General features: G+C 44.2%; 1 protein-coding gene across 2 annotated transcripts; it reads right to left on the bottom strand.

The window, feature by feature from the left end:
- Positions 1 to 44: 44 nt before the first annotated feature.
- LOC121532168 (transcription initiation factor TFIID subunit 4-like) lies at positions 45 to 20,437 on the bottom strand. Of its 2 annotated transcripts, none has more exons than XM_041837927.2 (15): positions 19,009 to 20,437; positions 18,609 to 18,775; positions 17,932 to 18,021; positions 17,449 to 17,640; positions 17,048 to 17,170; positions 16,719 to 16,808; positions 16,266 to 16,433; positions 15,915 to 15,990; positions 15,466 to 15,577; positions 14,067 to 14,236; positions 13,709 to 13,839; positions 13,088 to 13,213; positions 9,777 to 9,833; positions 8,609 to 8,731; positions 45 to 4,901 (listed from the first exon to the last, which is right to left on the bottom strand). In XM_041837927.2, exons 1-15 carry the CDS (start codon positions 20,216 to 20,218, stop codon positions 4,740 to 4,742), a joined length of 2,997 nt encoding a protein of 998 aa, XP_041693861.1. In that variant the 5' UTR covers positions 20,219 to 20,437; the 3' UTR covers positions 45 to 4,739. The 2 variants fall into 2 exon arrangements, with proteins under 2 accessions (XP_041693861.1, XP_041693862.1); XM_041837928.2 differs by having other exon boundaries at positions 17,449 to 17,637.
- Positions 20,438 to 20,470: the final 33 nt, after the last annotated feature.

Genomic DNA, 20,470 nt, shown 5'->3' with positions numbered 1-20,470 from the left:
TAAGTCATTTAGCAGACGCTCTTATCCAGAAATCTGTCTAGTTGTGCTTTTCAATCACTTTCTTTATTATTGTTTTTTTGCAAAGGTACAAACAATACTAAAATTGCATCACCTGAAATGCGTCAGGTTTGAATGCACAGACAGTAGGAAATATAAATAGTCACAGAAATGTGTCCTTCAACACATGATCCAGTAGCTGGGTGCTTAAGACCCAGACTCTAAACTTGAATATACATACACCACAGCTTTATGTCATTTATCAATTAGAACTATGCACTATAGAAAACAAATGCATGTTACAGTAAAAAATACATTTAAAGCATTAAAAACCTTTAATGGACAAGTGAAACTGAAAAAATGGGCTTTCGACCCCCAAAAAATAAGGAAGCAGTAGTATCCCATTAGCATTATAAAAAATACTTGACAGATCACCGCAACAGATTGACATTTTGATGTTGATCATCAGAATTAAAATAGTCAATCACTCAATAGATCTTGTTGAGCGGTGCTGCAACTTCTGCAAGTGATGGACTTTTTATGTGAATAGAAAGTCCCGGATGGAATTTAAGGTCTTGAGAAGAAAACTATATAGGAATGGTGCTCAATATCATGACCGCATTGTTAGTTGTCATCTTCATTTCATTAACATTGTTGATTAGCCTGAGTGAGTGCATAAGAGAGCCAGCTCCCTGTGTTCTGTGATGAGGTTGAATCTGAATAATGATACTTATATCTTTAAATGGCTACTGGTAATTAATCTAGATTCACGTCTACAATAGGAGAGATTAGTTTATGCATGAACCATAGAATAGAATATCAACAGAGTTGGCACACAGATTTTTTTTTTTTTTTACACATAAAAAAAATGAAACAAAGAAATCTTAAGATGTTTCACTATTCTGCCATAATAACTACCAGACATTCTGCTCAGTAATACCGTAATATGAACCCTAAAGTACCATGTATACTAGCCAAACCTGGGTCAAATACTTTAGTTATTAAGGTGGGCTTGATTTAGCTTGGTGTTTGCATTTAATGGGACTATTCCATAGGTTCTATTGTACCAGGTAATCTAAATCGAGCTCAGCTCAAGTATTTGAAAGTATTGGACCCAGGTCTGGAACTAGTATGTACAGTATGTATACGTGTTGTGTTTTAATAGAAGGCATCACAATACTCCTGGTCCATTTATCTGACCACTATCAAAACAATAGGATTCTCTTCAACATTCACTGTATGGTTTGTTGCCACAAGCAGCAGATATTGAGATGAGCGAGATGCAGTCATACAGTATCTGCGCATGTGCACGGGTTCGCTTTACGCTGTTCAAAGCGTGGTAGCCGAGGGACCAAAACAGTGGAGAAGTTGAGCCTCACGCTTCAACGCTCTTAGTTGTTGCGGAAATTGACCCACTATGCGGTTTACTTTCTGCATCTCCGTCATATTGCTGAGTCTACCTTTAAAACATGTTACAATATGTTGTTCTTTCAAAACTCAGTACTTGCCCAGTACATAAAATGCAAACATTATCTTTGATTTTGAAATGGTTCCTTCCTCTTCAATATGTTGGGGGAAAATGTACATAATGCAGATCCGTGTTTGTAGGTTTTGACCTGGGGCCTCATTTATCAAAGGTGTGTGCACACAGAAAAGACTAAACCTTGCGTGCGCCAGTTTTCCCGCAAAGGTTGGTATTTATCAATTTTGAACTTGACGGGAAAGTGCGCATCTCCACGCAAATCTCAAACCATGCGTACGCACAACTTCTAGTGGTTGATCAACTGTATTGCAAGCAAAGATTGTTCTTTTGGGGGAAATGGATGTGTTTGATGCACAGGAATTATAATAATGGTAGGCTAATAAAAACATTAAAACGTAGGCCTAATGATAAAACAGATGCATTCGCCGTTGGTAAGAAGATCGCATAGCAGCATGTCGCCTAATATATTTATTTGACTTTTATTATATAGGCCTAAATCACAATCATATTGCAGGGTGTGTCTCTCTTTTTCTGACATGACTGGATTATTCCCGCTCCACAACATATTTTAGCCTACCATTTATTCATTGCTCATTCAATTGCCAACCATGCTCAAAAGTAAATAGACCAGTAGCCTATGACAGTATGGGTAGGGTACAGTATTGCTGTGTGATAGAAGCGCGACATAATAGCCTATTTAATCTCAGAGCCTATACCAAGGCAGGAGATAAACACAATCATGCATTGATAAACAAAATATTGAACAACAATGTCGGCTGTAGGCAACATTTACTTTTAAATTGTTCAATAGATAATCAATCTTGCAGAATGCGCGACCAGTGTTTGACAATCGCTATAGGCAGGATGCATTTTTATTTTGAAAGTCTCTGCAAAAGATTAAAACATTCTGCCCACACCGCTACAAAAATGCAATCAAATTTGCTATTCCGCTTTCTTTTAGAAATGGACATGCCCCAGTTCCAACATTTCCAAATCATACAGCAAATTAGGGCATTTTTGTTAGCATAAAAGGTGAATAAAAGGCGTTTTCCAGGCTGTAGGTTGTAGCGCTCGTTCCAAGCCCAAAAATATAATTAGGTTCTGATTTATCAATAAAAACATGGGTATATGTTGCGTGCGACAGTTTGATAAATCCTACAATCTCCACATACGCCAGAATTTAGTAAGAAATGTACGCCCAGTTGATAAATAAGGCCCCTGGAGAGCACAGATCCTGACCACGGTGACCAAACAATCCTGTTGGTCCAAGTCTATACGATGTGATGTAACATCCTTAGTGAGGAGCCATTAGGCTAAAATAGCAAGGACCCTGACATAAATATTACTACTGTAGGTTGTTTGAGAATGACACAATGGATTGGGACAGAGACTCAAAAGGCATCTTGAGGTACATAGTAGGAGCCATGGTCAAAAAATCTAAATAGCGTTGAGTGGCCGCCTGCCAGCTTCTAGGCTCTCAGCATTGTAAAGCACACAGATAGTGAATGAGACTAGACGTGATGTAAAAACAAGGATGTGGCCAGCAGTGTACCTGTCCTAAGGGGCAGTATGATCTAGGAGCAACGTTAGGGTGGCGTGGGGTTGCTTAGCATCAGATGCGAGGGGTGATATATGATAGTGTAATATGGGAATGAGTGTGTGTGTGTAGAGATGGGGGGGCTATATGATAGTGTGGTATGGGAATGAGGGTGTGTGTGTAGAGATGGGGGGGCTATATGATAGTGTGGTATGGGAATGAGGGTGTGTGTGTAGAGATGGGGGGGCTATATGATAGTGTGGTATGGGAATGAGGGCGTGTGTAGAGATGGGGGGCTATATGATAGTGTGGTATGGGAATGAGGGCGTGTGTAGAGATGGGGGGCTATATGATAGTGTGGTATGGGAATGAGTGTGTGTGTAGAGATGGGGGGGCTATATGATAGTGTGGTATGGGAATGAGGGCGTGTGTAGAGATGGGGGGGCTATATGATAGTGTGGTATGGGAATGAGGGTGTGTGTGTAGAGATGGGGGGGCTATATGATAGTGTGGTATGGGAATGAGGGCGTGTGTAGAGATGGGGGGGCTATATGATAGTGTGGTATGGGAATGAGGGCGTGTGTAGAGATGGGGGGGCTATATGATAGTGTGGTATGGGAATGAGTGTGTGTGTGTAGAGATGGGGGGGCTATATGATAGTGTGGTATGGGAATGAGTGTGTGTGTGTGTAGAGATGGGGGGGCTATATGATAGTGTGGTATGGGAATGAGGGCGTGTGTAGAGATGGGGGGGGCTATATGATAGTGTGGTATGGGAATGAGGGCGTGTGTAGAGATGGGGGGGCTATATGATAGTGTGGTATGGGAATGAGTGTGTGTGTGTAGAGATGGGGGGGCTATATGATAGTGTGGTATGGGAATGAGGGCGTGTGTGTAGAGATGGGGGGGCTATATGATAGTGTGGTATGGGAATGAGGGCGTGTGTAGAGATGGGGGGGGCTATATGATAGTGTGGTATGGGAATGAGGGCGTGTGTAGAGATGGGGGGCTATATGATAGTGTGGTATGGGAATGAGTGTGTGTGTGTAGAGATGGGGGGCTATATGATAGTGTGGTATGGGAATGAGGGCGTGTGTAGAGAGGGGGGCTATATGATAGTGTGGTATGGGAATGAGGGCGTGTGTAGAGATGGGGGGGCTATATGATAGTGTGGTATGGGAATGAGGGCGTGTGTAGAGATGGGGGGGCTATATGATAGTGTGGTATGGGAATGAGGGCGTGTGTAGAGATGGGGGGCTATATGATAGTGTGGTATGGGAATGAGTGTGTGTGTGTAGAGATGGGGGGGCTATATGATAGTGTGGTATGGGAATGAGTGTGTGTGTGTAGAGATGGGGGGGCTATATGATAGTGTGGTATGGGAATGAGGGCGTGTGTAGAGATGGGGGCTAAGGGGAAACTTTACTTATCTCAAATGTGTTATGGGCCTAGTACAGAGCCCTGTTGGACGCCCTACTTCAGGAGAGCTGTGTAGAACAGTAGGGATTTATATCGGGTCGAGTAAAGAACCCTTATGGATTTGTAACGGGCCGGCTGAATACTAAACCCCGTAGGACGCCATACTTTAGGAGAGCTGTGAAGAACAGTAAGGATTTGTAATGGGCTGAGTACTGAACCTTGTGGGACCCCCATTACTTCAGGAGAGCTGTGTAGAACAGTAAGAATGTGTAATTAACTGAGTACTGAACCCTGGGGGACTTCACTACTTCAGGAGAGCCTTATAGAGCAGTAAGGACCTGGATGTGGCCCTCTCCTGCTCCAGGCAGAAGATAAAGTCCCTGAGGTTGACTCGCGTGATCCGCTGACGGAGCTGTTGGCGGGAGGAGACGGCTGTGGAAGAGCCGTCCCCTGAACCCGAAGCAACCTGAGGACAAAGGGACGACATTACAAAAGTTACATCTACTAGTAAGTGATTTAGGGTTGTTTTAAGTGACTTAAAATATCTGTGTTGGCAATGTGTATTAAAACAAGTAGGTTCAAGCAATAGTAATGCAGGCAGGGAACAAGCGATGCAGTCTTACTAACTAGAGAAATGTCAATTCAGCTCTCACAGCCCAGGCTTGTGCGTGCATCACCACAGTTTCATACAAGGTGTGTGCACAGCCTGAGGGAAACGGTCACACCCTTACCCTACGGCTCCAACACGCTGAAAAAGCTTTCAAGATTCTACACCACCTAAAAAAATACTTGAAAACAGCCATTACCAATGTGATATCAAACGGTGTGGCTTGAATTGATGCATTGTTTTGCATACTCCTGAAATGTCGTGAGGCTTGTTTGATTGGGTGAGGAAATTGTACGTCTTAGTGAACTCAGTGCCTAACCCAATAACCCTGTGGTGGTGTATGGTGAAATAAGTGGTTAGGACTATTTAGAATCACTAGGGGGGAAAAAACTTCAAAATGTCAGTTTTACAGTGCCTTCAGAATGTATTCACACCCCTTTACTTTTTCCACATTTTGTTGTTACAGCCTGAATTTTAAATGGATTAAAATGAGATTTTGTGTCACTGACCTACACACAATAACCCATAATGTCAAAGTGGAATTTAGTTTGTAGAATATTTTAGAAATTAATAACAAATGTAAAGTTGAAATGTCTTGAGTCAATAAGTATTCAACCCCTTTCTTATGGCAAGCCTAAATAAGTAAAAGCGGACTTAACAAATCACATAATAAGTTGCATGGACTCATTCAGTGTTCAATAATAGTGATATGATTTTTGAATGACTAAACCCATCTCTGTACCCCACACATACAGTTACCTGTAAGGTCGTGAGGTAGTGAATTTCAAGCCCTGATTCAACCAAAAAGACCAGGGAGGTTTTTAAATGCCTCACAAAGAAAGGCACCGATTGGCAGACATAAAAAAGCAGACGCTGAATATCCCTTTGAGCATGGTGGTTATTAATTAGGCTTTGGATGGTGTATCAATACACCCAGTCACAAAAAAGATACAGACATCCTTTCTAACTCAGTTGCCAGAGAGGAAGGAAACTGCTCAGTGATTTCACCATGAGGGCAATGGTGACTTTAAAACAGTTACAGAGTTTAATGGTTGTGATAGGAGAAAACTGAGGATGGATCAACAACATTGTAGTTACTCCACAATACTAACCTAAATGACAGAGTGAAAAGAAGGACTTCTTTATAGAATACAAATATTCCAAAACATGCATCCTGTTCGCAACAAGGCACTAAAGTAATACTGCAAAAACTTTGTCCTGAACACAAAGCGTTATGTTTGGGGCAAATCCAACACTACACATCACAGAGTACCACTCTTCATATTTTCAAGCATAGTGGTGGCTGCATCATGTTATGGGTATGCTTGTCATCGGCAAGGACTAGTCACTAGGGAGTTTTTTAGGATAAAAATAAATGGAATACAGCGATAAACACAGGCAAAATCCTAAAGGAAAACCTGGCTCCGTCTGCTTTCCAACAGACACTGGGAGAATAATAACCTACAACACAAGGCCCAATCTACACTGGAGTTGCTTACCAAGACAACATTAAATCTTTCTGAGTGGCCTAGTTATAGTTTTGACTTAAATCTGCTTGAAGATCTATTGCAAGACTTGAGAATGGCTGTCTAGCAATGATCAACAATCAACTTGACAGAATATATTTTTTAAAGAATGATGGGCAAATACTGTATAATCCAGGTGTGCAAAGCTCTTAAGAGACTTACCCAAAGACTCTCAGCTGTAATCGGCCAAAGGTGCTTCTACAAAGTATTGACTCGGGTGTGAATACTTTTGTAAATTCAATATTTCTGTATTACATTTTCAATACATTTGCAAATATTTCTAAAAACATATTTTTACTTTGTCATTATGAGGTATTGTGTGTAAAATATATTTCATCCATTTAGAATTCAGGCTGTAACACAACAAAATTTGGAATAAGTCAAGGGGTATGAATACTTTCTGAAGGCACTGTATGTAATGGTTGTTTTGTGAGCCAATAGTGGTTCCTATTATATAAATTGAGTGTATATTCTACTTCTCTGTTCTGAGAGCCTGAGGAGAGAGCTGACACTAGAGGATAGGAATGAGGCTCCAGGTCCATACAGGAACACAATCAGAGCATTATACAGCTTAACCGCCTGCAGGCGTGGTAACCTCCTGCACACAAACACGCACACACCCTATGCCCAAGGGTGTGTACTCCATACTGGCACAATGAACGCCCCCAACGTTACACACCCAGTGGAGTCTCCAACGAGACGCTACAATCACCCACTCCAATCAAGCATGATGGATAGCACGAGATCACTGCTCTTCTGACTAAAATCGGTCAAAGATCCTCTTGTGATATAACGGTGATCGGTCTGCTCAGGGAACTCCCTTTCACATGGGAAGCTGGAGCACATTGAAGTGAATAGGAAATTCAGCAAGTCTTGGAGGGCAGTGGAAGTTGATAAACTATTGATAAAACCCAATGTGTTTCGGCCCTTAGCTTTCATCAGGTTTTTTTGGAACACATTACAAATAATTGTTCATCTTGTAGTCTTCTCGTCTCTGAGCAGCTTTCTTTGTAACTACTCTGCCCTGAGGTTGGATCCCCATGCAGCCCCAGCAGGCCCCTTAGCTCACATCTGCAGGCGTGATCAGGCTTGAGATATAGACACATCAGCCTGCCATGAGCCCCTCAGGCCGTTTGGGTATGTATGAGGAACGGCTAACAAAGGAGTCAGGCAACCTTTCTGCTTTTCTAACTTATTAGCTACGGTAGAAAATAAACAGCCCATAAGGGACTACCTTGTTGACTTGCTAACTATCCAGCTATCTAGCTAACAACTAACTGTATGACTGTAGTCCAACATACCCATCTTACAAACAAGCTAGCAACAAATTCAGCTCGCTGATTTGAAAGACTAGCCAACTTCCTGACTAGCTCCCCAACTGGCTAACCTATCAACTGATTGACTGACTAGCTTGCTAGCCGTTCATATAGCTTAGCAATTCACCATCCCTTTCACGCTGAGGCATCTGTCAAAGTTCATGATTACACCCGCCCCTTCCCTACAATGTTCCCTCACTTGCATTCCCTCCCTCTCCTAATACCAGGCTCTCACCCCGCACAGAGCCCCCTTTGTCTGGGATCGCTGGAGGGAGACCTCTGGGCTGGAAGTGGGTGGGGGTGGAAGGTGGCGTGACTGAGGCGCCCATACTGCAGCTGCCCCGGGCTGTGTTCCCCCCTCAGGCTTATTTCTGCAGAGCTGAAATCTATGGCTCCCCTCAGGGGGTGAGAGGAGGGGGGCTTGGAGTGGGTAGAGCAGTGCAGACACCCACAACAAGCCTAGAGGCACACGCTGACCCCCTTCACTCAACTCTGGTCACATTCACGCTGCTGGATAGAAAGGGGTGGGGTGTATGTGTTTGTGTGTACTGATGACAGAGGTGTAGAGTGAGCGAAGTTATCCCCACTTAAAAAATAATAATGTTTTCTTCAAATGTGATGGAAAGTCAGATGGTGAAAGTAATTGGGGAATGAGGATATCTGTCAACTTAGAATATAAACACATGACTAGGATATTCATAATGCAACATTTTAGCACCCTTACCTCTGTGCCCGATGTGGAGCTCCCTGGCGAGTCCATCTTGCGTTTCTTGCGGGGCCCGATGGCAGCCAGGGCAGTGAGGTTGGCTTCACGCTGACGGATCTGGGCCTGCTCTGCCTGCTGCATCTGAAAGACAGAGAGAGACACAGACATTTATACTCTCCTGTCTGATTTACACCCTGAACAGGATCTATCATTGGTAGCATAAAAGCTGGAATAGAGAAAGTTACAGTGCCAAGAAGCCAACGGCCTGAATCAGGCTAGCGTGAGTGTGTGAAAGGGGCATTGTATCTTCAGGCATTATGAGGTCACAAGGCAGAGTGGGGCTCTGTAGGCCTAGCCAACGTTGCCTCAGGTCAGGTCCCTGTCTGTCTGTCTGAGTGATGAAATGGTAGAGGCAGAACCAGGTTATGCCTCTCTGCACATCCTGAAACTAGTCCATCACACAGGCCAGAGGCCTGGAGGGCCAAAGGACTGATGGTTTTCTTTCTACCTGGTAGTAGTAATGATTTATTGATGTCACTGATTGATTGGACAGGGAGTCCATTCACCTGATGTCCAAGGTCTGAATTAGTCCCCAATTAGAAAGAGATAATACAAACCAGAGGTGTTTTGGTTTTTGGCCCACTAGGCGTTAAACCAGGGGTGGCCAACCCTCCTCCTGGGGAGCGACTGGGCTTGTACGTCTTTGTTCCAGCCCAGCACGAACACGTGATTGAGCTAATCAAAATACTGATCAGCTGGTGGGCTGAACAAAACCCTGCATGCCCTGTAGCTCTCCAGGACCAGGGTTGTTGACCACAGCACTATAACTTTCAGGACCATTCAACATGTCCTGACTTGAGCTCCCCTGTCCTGATCTTTATGGATAATGCTCTCTGACCTCAGTGTCTTGGGGCCCGCTCTGGGTTGTAGTGGCGAGGCACTGTCAAGACAGACAGTGTAGCCCAAGGCAGAGCTATAATATGGGGAGAGCTAGCTTCAAATAGTGGCATGGTTGGGGAGGTAAGAGGTCTATATAGACTATATGGAGAATTTGTGTATTTTGGTGGGAAGTTCTTGCATACCAGTCTGTAGCTGACAATGGACTACATCGTTTTTTATATTGTACATGAATATTGATAATATGTGTTGGCATGTGGAGGGAAACACAAAAAAATGAAGCAATTACCTCCTTAGCTTTCGCCTTCAACCGAGCTTGTTCTGGGTCCTCCTGTCTGGCGCGACTCTATAGAGTAGAGAGAGAGACAGGTCAGAGGGAAGGAGAGACAGAAAAGGTGCATACCCTGTTACGATTGCTTAAGACATGTTATTGACATAAGAGTCAGAAACCAGTGCTTATTAAACATTTACAGCGCATTTGGAAAGTATTCAGACCCCTTGACTTTTTCCACGTTATGTTACAGCCTTATTCTAAAATGGATTTGTTTTAAATCCTCATAAATCTGCACACAATACCCCATAATGACAAAGAAAAACATTATTATTTTGAAATTTTAGCAAGCTTAAAGATTAAAAACGGAAATATCACATTTACTTAAGTATTCAGACCCTTTACTCAGTACTTTGTTGAAGCACCTTTGGCAGTGATTACAGCCTCGAGTCTTCTTGGGTATGACGCTACAAGCTTGGCACACCTGTATTTGGGGAGTTTCTCCCATTCTTCTCTGCAGATCCTCTCAAGCTCTGTCAGGTTGGATGGGGAGCGTCGCTGCACAGCTATTTTCAGGTCTCTCCAGAGATGTTCGAGCGGGTTCAAGTCTGGGCTCTGGCTGGGCCACTCAAGGACATTGAGACTTGTCCCAAAACCACTCCTGCGTTGTCTTGGCTGTGTGCTTAGGGTCATTGTCCTGTTGGAAGGTGAACCTTCATCCCAGTCGGAGGTCCTGAGCGTTCTGGAGCAGGTTTTCATCAAGGATCTCTCTGTACTCCGTTCATCTTTCCCTCGATCCTGACTAGTCTCCCAGTCCCAGCCGCTGAAAAACATCCCCACAGCATGATGCTGCCACCACCATTCTTCACCATAGGGATGGTGCCAGGTTTCCTCCAGAGATGACGCTTGGCATTCAGGCCAAAGAGTTCAATCTTGGTTTCATCAGACCATAGAATCTTGTTTCTCATGGTCTGAGAGTCCTTTAGGCAAACTCCAAGCTAGCTGTCATGTGCCTTTTACTGACCAAGGCGCTTCTCCCCAGATTGCTCAGTTTGGCTGGGTGGAGCTCTAGGAAGAGTCTTGGTGGTTCCAAACTTCTTCCATTTAAAGAATGATGGAGGCCACTGTGTTCTTGGGGACCTTCAATACTGCAGAAATGTTTTGGTACCCTTCCCCAGATCTGTGCCTCGACACGATCCTGTCTCAGAGCTCTACGGACAATTCCTTCGACCTCATGGCTTTGGTTTTGCTCTGACATGCACTGTCAACTGTGGGGCCTTATATAGACAGGTGTGTGCCTTTTCAAATCATATCCAATCAATTGAATTTACCACAGGTGGACTCCAATCAAGTTGTAGAAACATCTCAAGGATGATCAATGGAAACAGGATGCACCTGAGCTCAATTTCGAGTCTCATAGCAAAGGGTCTGTATACTTATGTAAATAAGGTATCTGGTTTTATGTTTAATACATTGGCAAACATTTCTAAAAACCTGTTTTCGCTTTGTCATTATGGGGTATTGTGTGTAGATTTTAAAGGATTTCTTTTTATTTAATCAATTTTAGTGTAGGGCTGTAACGTAACAAAATGCGGAAAAAGTGAAGGGGTCTGAATACTTTCCGAATGCACTGTATTTAAAAGGGATAGTTCATCCAAATTACAAAATGACACATTGGTTTCCTTACACTGTAAGCAGTCTATGGATAAGGTTTGACATAAATCCATGCTTTGGTTTAGTTTCCAGGGCACCGTTTCCACATGCTAACGTTTTAGCATTTGTGGCACAAATCCCATTCAAGTCATGGGCCGATATTAGAATTTTTCGCGCGTCATGTTCAAATCATCTATAACTTTATTGAGGTTCACAATTGATTTTAGATACTTTCAGATTATTTGGACATGATGCTTGAAAAATGCTAATAATATCGGTCCGATGACTTGAATGGAATTTGTGCCACAAATGCTAAAATGTTAGCATGTGGAAACAGTGCCAGGGAAACTAAATCAAGTTTAGTTTCCCTGTGGAAACTAAACCAAAGCATGGATTGCGGTCATACCTTGTGCATAGACTGATTACAGTGTAAGGAAACCAATATGTAACATTGGGTGAATAATTTGGGTGAACTATCCCTTTAACCACAAGATACATCCAGCCTGAATGAACAACAATTCATAATAGTAACTATAATATAACCATAGAGATCCTATTAAATTACTAAAGGGGCTATGTCATAAACCCTCAAAGTTCCAGAATAATAATGTCAGTCATTGTGGTCAGGGAGAAATCCAAACCAGCCTAATTGGAATGAATGGCAGCAGAGGCGTAGGTGATGCACTTCCTGCTTTTACTTATGAAGGCAAATAAAAGTAAGGCATGTGATATATCAGAAAGCGTAATATAATTATTTAAAACATTATCATAATATACAGTTCATACAGGTTTTATACCAACCTTCTGTATAAATAGCCTCTAAAATATGTAAACAGACCATCAATGTCTACATTTTTTTGTTTTCTTGGGAAGCTGTGAGTGTTATTATATGATTCAATATCAGTACTTGTTGCATTTACAACTTGTCTAAGTCCTATCATCAACTGATTTCAGCCAGTGTATGGCTGTGGATGTTGTATGGAATGTTGACATATTGGCAGTTAAATTTAACAATTATTGGAATCATTCCACTAAAACTGGTTTGCTACACTCTCAGAAAAAAGGGTTATTCGGCTGTCCCCATACCAGAATCCTTTTTGGTTCCAGTTAGAACTCTTTTGGGTTCCATGTAGAACCCTATGTAGAAAGGGTTCTACCTGGAACCCAAAAGGGTTCTACCTGCAGCCAAAAATTGTTCTTCAAAGGGTTCTCCTATGGGGACAGCCAAAGAGATAGCACTTTTTTTCCTAAGAGTCTAATTAGCTAACAAACATTCTGTGCAAGTAATCTTCAGCTTTGAGTGTGAGTGTGTGTGTGGTGTGTGTGTACGTCCCAGTGGAGGTCTTATGATGTCTGTAGAGGGAGATGTGGGCTCTGTTCAAACGCCACTAATTACCTCTGTTTTCAGGTGTCACATCCTTCCCATGGGGTGGACACACACACGCACGCACACACGCACACACACACACACTCAACTGTACACACACACACACACACACACACACTTTTGTTGATCAACTCAAAATAGCGCAGCTATTAACGGGCACTTCTCCAGTTCAACTTGTGTTTGGGGGTAATGCAGTAAAGTGGTAATAACATAATGACCTAGATCCGGTGTGTATGTAGTCAGGTGGTGGTCTGTGTCTCTACTGAACTGTACTCTGTTATGTAGGTACCTTGGCAGCCTTGAGTAGGACCTCTCTCTCCTGTTCGTCCTTCCTCTGTTTCTCCATTCTGTCCAGCTGCTCAAAAAAGCGGAGCTGGGCCCTAACGTCTGTCGACGGCTCATACCATTCCTCATCCTGAAGAGAGAAGGAAAGGACAGGAGAGAGGGAGAGTGAAAGAGCGAAGGAGAGTGAAAGAGAGAAGGAGAGTGAAAGAGAGAAGGAGAGTGAAAGAGAGAGGGAGAGTGAAAGAGAGAAAGAAAGGGACAGGAGAGAGGGCGGGTGAAAGAGAGAAGGAAGGGACAGGAGAGAGGGAGAGTGAAAGAGAGAGTGAAAGAGAGGGGGAAAGGACAGGAGAGGGAGAGTGAAAGAGAGGGGGAGAGTGAAAGAGGGGGAGAGTGAAAGAGAGGGGGAGAGTGAAAGAGAGAGGGAAAGTGAGGGTGAAAGAGAGAGGGAGAGTGAAAGAGAGAGGGAGAGTGAAAGAGAGAAGGAAGGGACAGGAAGGATGGTGTTTATGTAGTTTGTGTACTGTTCATGTTGTTGTTCATACGTTATTTGTGTGTTTTTCATGTACTGTTAATGTACTGTTAATGTACTTCTGTTCATGACAACCCCTACTCTCCCTGCTCCTACCTTGCCCCCGTCGGTGCGGTGCTGGGCGATAGTGGACACTTTCTCCAGCATGGATCTCAGCCTGGCCTGGGTAGCATGGGAGATGTAGTTCACGGTCTCAGCTGGGACCTCGGTCACCCCAAACCTCTTGGCTGAGAGAAAAAACATCAGCTGGGGTTAAAGGCACACTATATTGGGACAGCCAATCAGTGCCATTATCTGGGGTGGAACGGCAAGGTGTGGTCAGTCATTTACTGACGATCGACAAGACATCAGGGCCGAGCTCCACTACTTTCAGCAGCTTGTGTCTTACACCAGTAATTTCCTTTCAAATCCATGAAGGTAAGTGAACAAGTGCCTCTCATCTGGTATGACCTACCAGTCTCCATGATGCGTCTGTGCAGCAGGCCTGGCGGGAGGAAGGCCTCGTCCTTACAGGAGCGGATCTTGGTGCCCACCAGCTCAGAGTTGGTGGCCATGATGCGGGCGTTTTCCTCGTTCAGGTTCACCCCCGCCATGGACGCCACGTCGTTGATGTCATCATCATCTCTAAAGACATACAGTACACACAGATCAGGGGGGTGCCCCAGAAGATCATAGTGTTGGCCAGATAATCTCTTGATTTTCTGGTTCATTAAAGAAAGCTAAATAACATGGTATAATATGGTTTGGCGGTTGCCTAGTCAATTACACCATGTCGATTTCAAGTCAATTTCTCAGAGGATATGAAGGGACGGGAGATTATTTAGCTTTAGTATGTTTCTGAACTCTAACGTTTTCTCAAAATGTGTGAAATACTGCCATCCTGTGGTTGATCTGTTTACATGCATCATAATGGTAAAGTATCAAAGTATCTTAGGGTGCTTTCACACCGAACTGGTTTGGAGAGTCTTTTTCTAACTCTGGTGCATTTACCCTATTAATTTGTTTTGTTTGGAGTGGTGTGAACACTATCCACACTAGAAAGCGCATTAAACAACGCATGGTGGTTCGCAAAAAAAGGATGGTCTCAGTCCGATTCAATTCGCACTGTTGTGCAGTACGCTGCAGGTGTGAACATTCTGGACCAAACACAGGAAAATAATCAAGAGTCGAGCAGTATTATTGGTTGTTTGACTGCAAGCATTTGATGAAATACACGCAGCATCATAACTTGATATCTCTGAAACATTCTGTGAGTAGCAGCGCATTTATGAGCGCATCCAAGATTAGGGGAGACAGGGTCTATACCGGGGATATAGACTACTGAATATAGCCTATTCCCGTCGCAGTTAGAGCGGCTATTGCGCCGTTTCCTCCCGCATGTTGATGGAAGTCCAAAGTGAAAGAAATATGAAGATTGGGACACACAAGTGATGCTTCATGATAATCATAAATTGATTTTTGTTTAGGAATTTTTGTTTGTTTGACATTTGGCAATGTAAAACCAACCTGACCAAATGAAAAAAATACAATGTAACAAATAATTTTACTATAGCTCAAAACTATGTGTGAAAACGCCGTAAGCCTAACAATGCCAAGAGCCTTACATAGGTTTACATTGGGTCAGATACCCACAATGAGACAATAGTTTTCCTCTGACAACCAGGATATTACATTTACACTTTAGTCATTTAGCAGGCGTTCTTATTCAGAGCAATTTACAGGAGCAATTAGGGTTAAGTGCCTTGCTCAAGGGCACAGACAGATTTTTCACCTAGTCGGCTCGGGGATTCGAACCAGGGACCTTTCAGTTACTGGCTCTTAATCGCTAGGCTAGCTGCCACCTTATAACGTACCTGAACGTCCCACCTCCAGGCTCATTCAGCTTCTTCTGATTGGCAGAGGCCTGGGCACCAATGCCCACAGGACTTCTGCCTGGGATAATAGCGGGTCCTCTTGTAACTACGCCTGACAAATTAACAAGACATATCATTACAAGCTGTTCAATAGCATGGTGAGTAAATAGGCCTCTGTGCAGTGCTCTTAACCAGGGGTTTCCAACTCCGGTCCTGGGGCATCCCCTGCTGGTACATTTTGTTAGAGCCCAACATTATCACGCCTGAGACACCTAATAACAATCCAGGCCTTGAGTGGTTGAATCAGGTAGGAAAAACTAGTGTCCGCTGGGGAAAAACTCTGCCCTTCAACAATAGTAAAAGCACAGATGGAGAGCACTGGGACGTCATATCGAGCTTGTCCATTGTCTGCATAGGGGGAGAGAGAGGATGCTATGCAGTACTAGTACCTTGTGGTCGTATGGTCTGACTGATGACCATGGGCATGCGGGTCTGGACTCCCTGGACTCCTGCTCTTCTCACACCCTGGAAGAGAGAATGGGGAGAGAGAACATGAACATGAAGACAGAAAATGGAACTCACAGTAGTTGAGCGAAGTGGCACATAACAGACAAAACACAACTAATATAAAATAACATAGAATGGCCTCAAGTGTGTGTGTGTATGTCTGTTCTTCTATGCCTATTATAGAGAGACATAACCTAGAACGGCCTCAAATCAATTCTACTAGGCCTATCATAGAAAGAACCATTAGAAACTGCAGCGCTTCTCTCCAGTGTCTAAGTCCCGGAGGGTCGTACCAGGGCAGTAGTAGGTGTCCTGACGATGCCCGTGGCGGGGCTGACGGTGGTGGGGAGCCGGGCCCTGATGGTGGTGGTGGAGGGGATGGCCAGGGCAGAAGCGGAGGTGGAGGCCAGAAGAGACTGCTGGTTGTTGAGAAGAGACAGCCGCAGGGCAGGGAGGCTTTTCTGTACAGAGGGAAACACATCTGGGTTACATTGATAATGTCGTCAACAAATTACTGTCTATATTTTGTATAATTACACAACAGGTCTGCTATGAAAGTTAGTGTAACACTTTACATTAAGTTGCTCTTATACCTGTGCATTAACACTAATTACACTAGTAACATCATTGTAATAACTTGATCCATAGTACTTTAGTAATTGCATTTCAATTGCATAGCAATAAGCTAAAAAAAAGGGAAGGAATGATAGGGGCAGAGGGTTAAGGGTTACAAACAAAAAACAAACCTTGAGGAAGGGGATGAGGTACGGCTGTGGAGAGGATTTCAGCTCAGCCTGCAGACTCGTGGTGAACTCCTCAGGCTCGATTTTAGCATCCTAATCAAAGAGAGGGGCACGATAAGTGTGAAAAGCACTTTAAAATGAAATGTCATGGACCTTTTCATTCCCTATACTTCTGCTGACAATAAAACGACATAACTAAACACTTTATAATAACTTTAATTTATAAACATGAATAGGTAATTCATAAGGCATGTGTTAATGATACAAGGACTAGGTAATCTACTCATGAGAATTTCCAACTATAGTAGTCCTCTATAGGAGTCTTGACTCACCAGTAGATCCTGCACCAGGGTCTTGACGTTCTTGGATGTGTCAGGGGAGGGGGAGTTGTGGGACGCCAGCTTGATCAGGGTGGACAGGAAGTTCTTGCACTTCTTCACATTCTCTTGCATTTCCTGTAAGAGAGGAGAATGGGTCATTCAGTATGATTAGACTTTCCATTCAAATGTGCTTCTCATGTCACCACCACCTCTGGTATTATAAAACTATATTAAATCAAACTTTATTTTTAAGAGGATTTAAAAATCACAACACACTTTACAGTAAACAACACTTTCCCCAAGGGGGACATTAGGCTACAAAAAAGTTGGTAAACCCCGCACTGTTCAGGTCTAGCAAAGTGTCAGTAACAAAGTACCACTGTTGACAAAAACAAGTAACACAACTGACGAACCTGGGAGACTGGTGCAGTTCCTGTGGTAGGGGATGCGGAGGCACTGGCTGCGGGAGTGTTCAGGGTGATAGTAGGCCGTACAGCACCAGGCTTGACCATGGCCTGGCCCCCCGTGATCACCGACTGGGCCTTCTGAGGGGTGGTCATCTTCACTGACACAGACGCACCCGCAGGAGCCATGGTTATGGCCTTCTGGAGAGAATGACAACAGGCAGAAATATGACTACAATTTTTATAGAGTAGTGGAAACAAAACAACCGTTATAACACAACACACACAGCTCCGTTGAGACTAAACAACCATTATTACAACATGACATAAATGAAAGAACTAAAATAACAACCAAATAAAAACAGGGCTGGAATATGTCAAATGTCTTTCATACAAATTAATTTACAATCTACTAAGAGGATGTAGTTTGCAGCTACTATAATTAGGTGTGTGTTTTCTGACAGAGGGCCTTGATTGGAGACAAGTGCACACCTGTATAGCAGGGCTAGAGGGAGAGGGGGACTGCGCCATTCTTGCCTGGAAAGGGGATGCCAGACGGACAGCCTGGGGCGTACCAGGGGCCTGCAGAGAACAGAGGGAGCAAGGGGTCCGAGGGGCATTGGATGAAGAAAAGCAGTCATTACGGACATTAGTACCGGGATACATGGTCAACTTGTTGTGATTTCCTAAAAGTGAAACCACACTGGTGCAACACTAGAGGGAAATGAATAGGGTGAAGAGGAAGAAACAGCAGGACACCCCTACAACATCCGGGTAGACCTTCAGTTGCGACAGATGGCAGAGAACGCCTCTCACGAATGGGACTCTACAGCCGCAGCAGACGCTGCACCAAGACCCAACTACTAACCACAGGCACAAGAATCTATGGTCTCACGAGACTGGGATGCTGATGACAAGCTCTTCTACAATCATGTACAACATCATCTCCCAGAATATTCCTGACCTGAGCAGCATCGATCTTATGCCAACCCCACAAACAAACAGCATGACTTTTAGTCAGTTAGACTTTACTTGGACCAATCAAGAGGATTGTGGATGTGGACACTACATGACAGACAGACACCATTAAGACAGACAAACATGTTTAATATGATATAATCCATTCCAGCCCACCTCCAGACAACTAGCCTGATTCCTCCATACAGTACCTGGCTGGGAGTGCTGACTCTGGTGGCCCCAGCGGTGGGGGTTCCAGGCTGGGGGGAGATGTTGGAGACAGCAGCCTGGCCTTGTTGGGTCTTAGCCTGGGCCTGGGCTAGAACCTGCTGAGGCACCATCACCAGCTGGCCCGTGTCCGTACGCACCAGCACCATACCTGAGGGACAAATACAGTCCGGTCACATCTTTCTCAATATGACATTTTAAATGGTCAACTTTTTTGTTGCTCTTTTGCGAGTTTTTTGGCCTAAGCAAAAGTGAATAGCACAGACTAGACTATAGGCTACAGACTATATGAATATGCTTAATTGAATGACTAATGGGTCAAAACATTCCAGGGTGTCATATCCTAGTTTCTAAAGGCTCTACAACATCAGTAGGGTTCCTTACCGGGTGGTATGGTAAATCCAGGGGGTAACTGAATGGTGGTCTTCTGTGGTGGTCTGATGGCCAGCTGTGGTGCAGCAGTCCTCGTGGTACTTGCCAACAGCCCAGGTCTCTGCTGCTGTACGGAGGTGGCCATCACAGGAGCACCGGGCGGCCTCACGATGGTCACTGTGGGTTGACCAACTCCATTAACCGTTGGTTTCACCCCAGCTGTGAGAGTGGGACTCCCCACACTCTGTGCCTGGCTTATTGGTGAGTTAACAACAACAGGAGAGGGAGACCCTCCAAGAATTATTGATTGGCCAGCAGAGACTGGCTGGTTGGGTGCCACCATTTTAGTGTGCATGAGAGTGTTACTGTGGTTCATGACCTGAGTGGTGGTGGCCCCTAGGGAACCTGCACCCTGTGTGACCACTGCAGAAACCTTGGGGTCTATTACTCCATTCTGTGAGGCAATGGCCATGAGGTTGGGCTGTCTTTGCAATGCAATAGTGGGAGTAGTAGCCACTGCAGATTGTTGAGGTCCAGGAAAGTTTGGCAGAGAAGGAGGCTGTGAAGTCATGGACACAATGATATTGGAGTTGCCCGCACTGACAGTACTTATAACAGTGCTGCTGCCTGACCCAACTTCAGAAGCTGCTGGCGAGTTGACCAACTTCACAGCTACAGTGCTACCGTTAAAACTCTGTAAACCAGGTGAAGCAGTCCTGATAGTTGTTGTTGTTGTGATGTTTGGGTTGGGAGCAGTCACCACCGATGTGCCAGCAGGACCCAAAACAGTCCCTCTGTTGAAGCTAGTCGGCTGAGCAGACAAAGTTACTGATCCTGGTGGTGCGGTGGAAATGGTTTGAGATGCGGCTCCATATGTTTGTAGATTGGTACCAGCGTGTAGAACACCCCCAGTAGTGATGGAAGAGGTAGAAGTGGTGATAATCTTATTGGAAATCGCCTGATTCGCGATGGGTTCCGCGTTTAACACCGCTTTTGGGTGTCCTTGTTGTGGCGGCTCCAGAGACCCCACTTGATCACGCAGTTTCCCTGAGAACTGGCTGACAGCCCCCGTAGATCCTTCTCGCTTGATATTGGAATATGTGGCGGGCGAAGTCTTTTGGCTGACAAGTTGCGATTCCAAAGAGCCCACTAAGTCACTTACAGCTTTTTCGTCTACCTCATTGAAGAGCATGTCCTCCAGTGGGTCGGAGGCTCCCGCCATCTTTGATGATAGACAGTTGTGCAAATCGTAATTTAGAATGTACGCATGCGCGTGGGCTTTGTGGCCCTTTCGAATGTAGAAATAGAATTTCAAGAAAGGACCACCATACTACTATTATGGAGATTTGCGCTGGATATTGCACCTCAAAGTTTTTCATTCCACAAGACGCCGTATAGTAGTGCTTCAAAACATGTATCATAAAGATGTAGAAGGAAACATATAGGCCTACTAATGTGCAAATCAAAGCTATAT

This window comes from Coregonus clupeaformis, chromosome 19 (assembly GCF_020615455.1).
Source record: "Coregonus clupeaformis isolate EN_2021a chromosome 19, ASM2061545v1, whole genome shotgun sequence".
NCBI lineage: Eukaryota > Metazoa > Chordata > Actinopteri > Salmoniformes > Salmonidae > Coregonus > Coregonus clupeaformis.
This window is presented reverse-complemented; position numbering and strand designations above follow the sequence as displayed.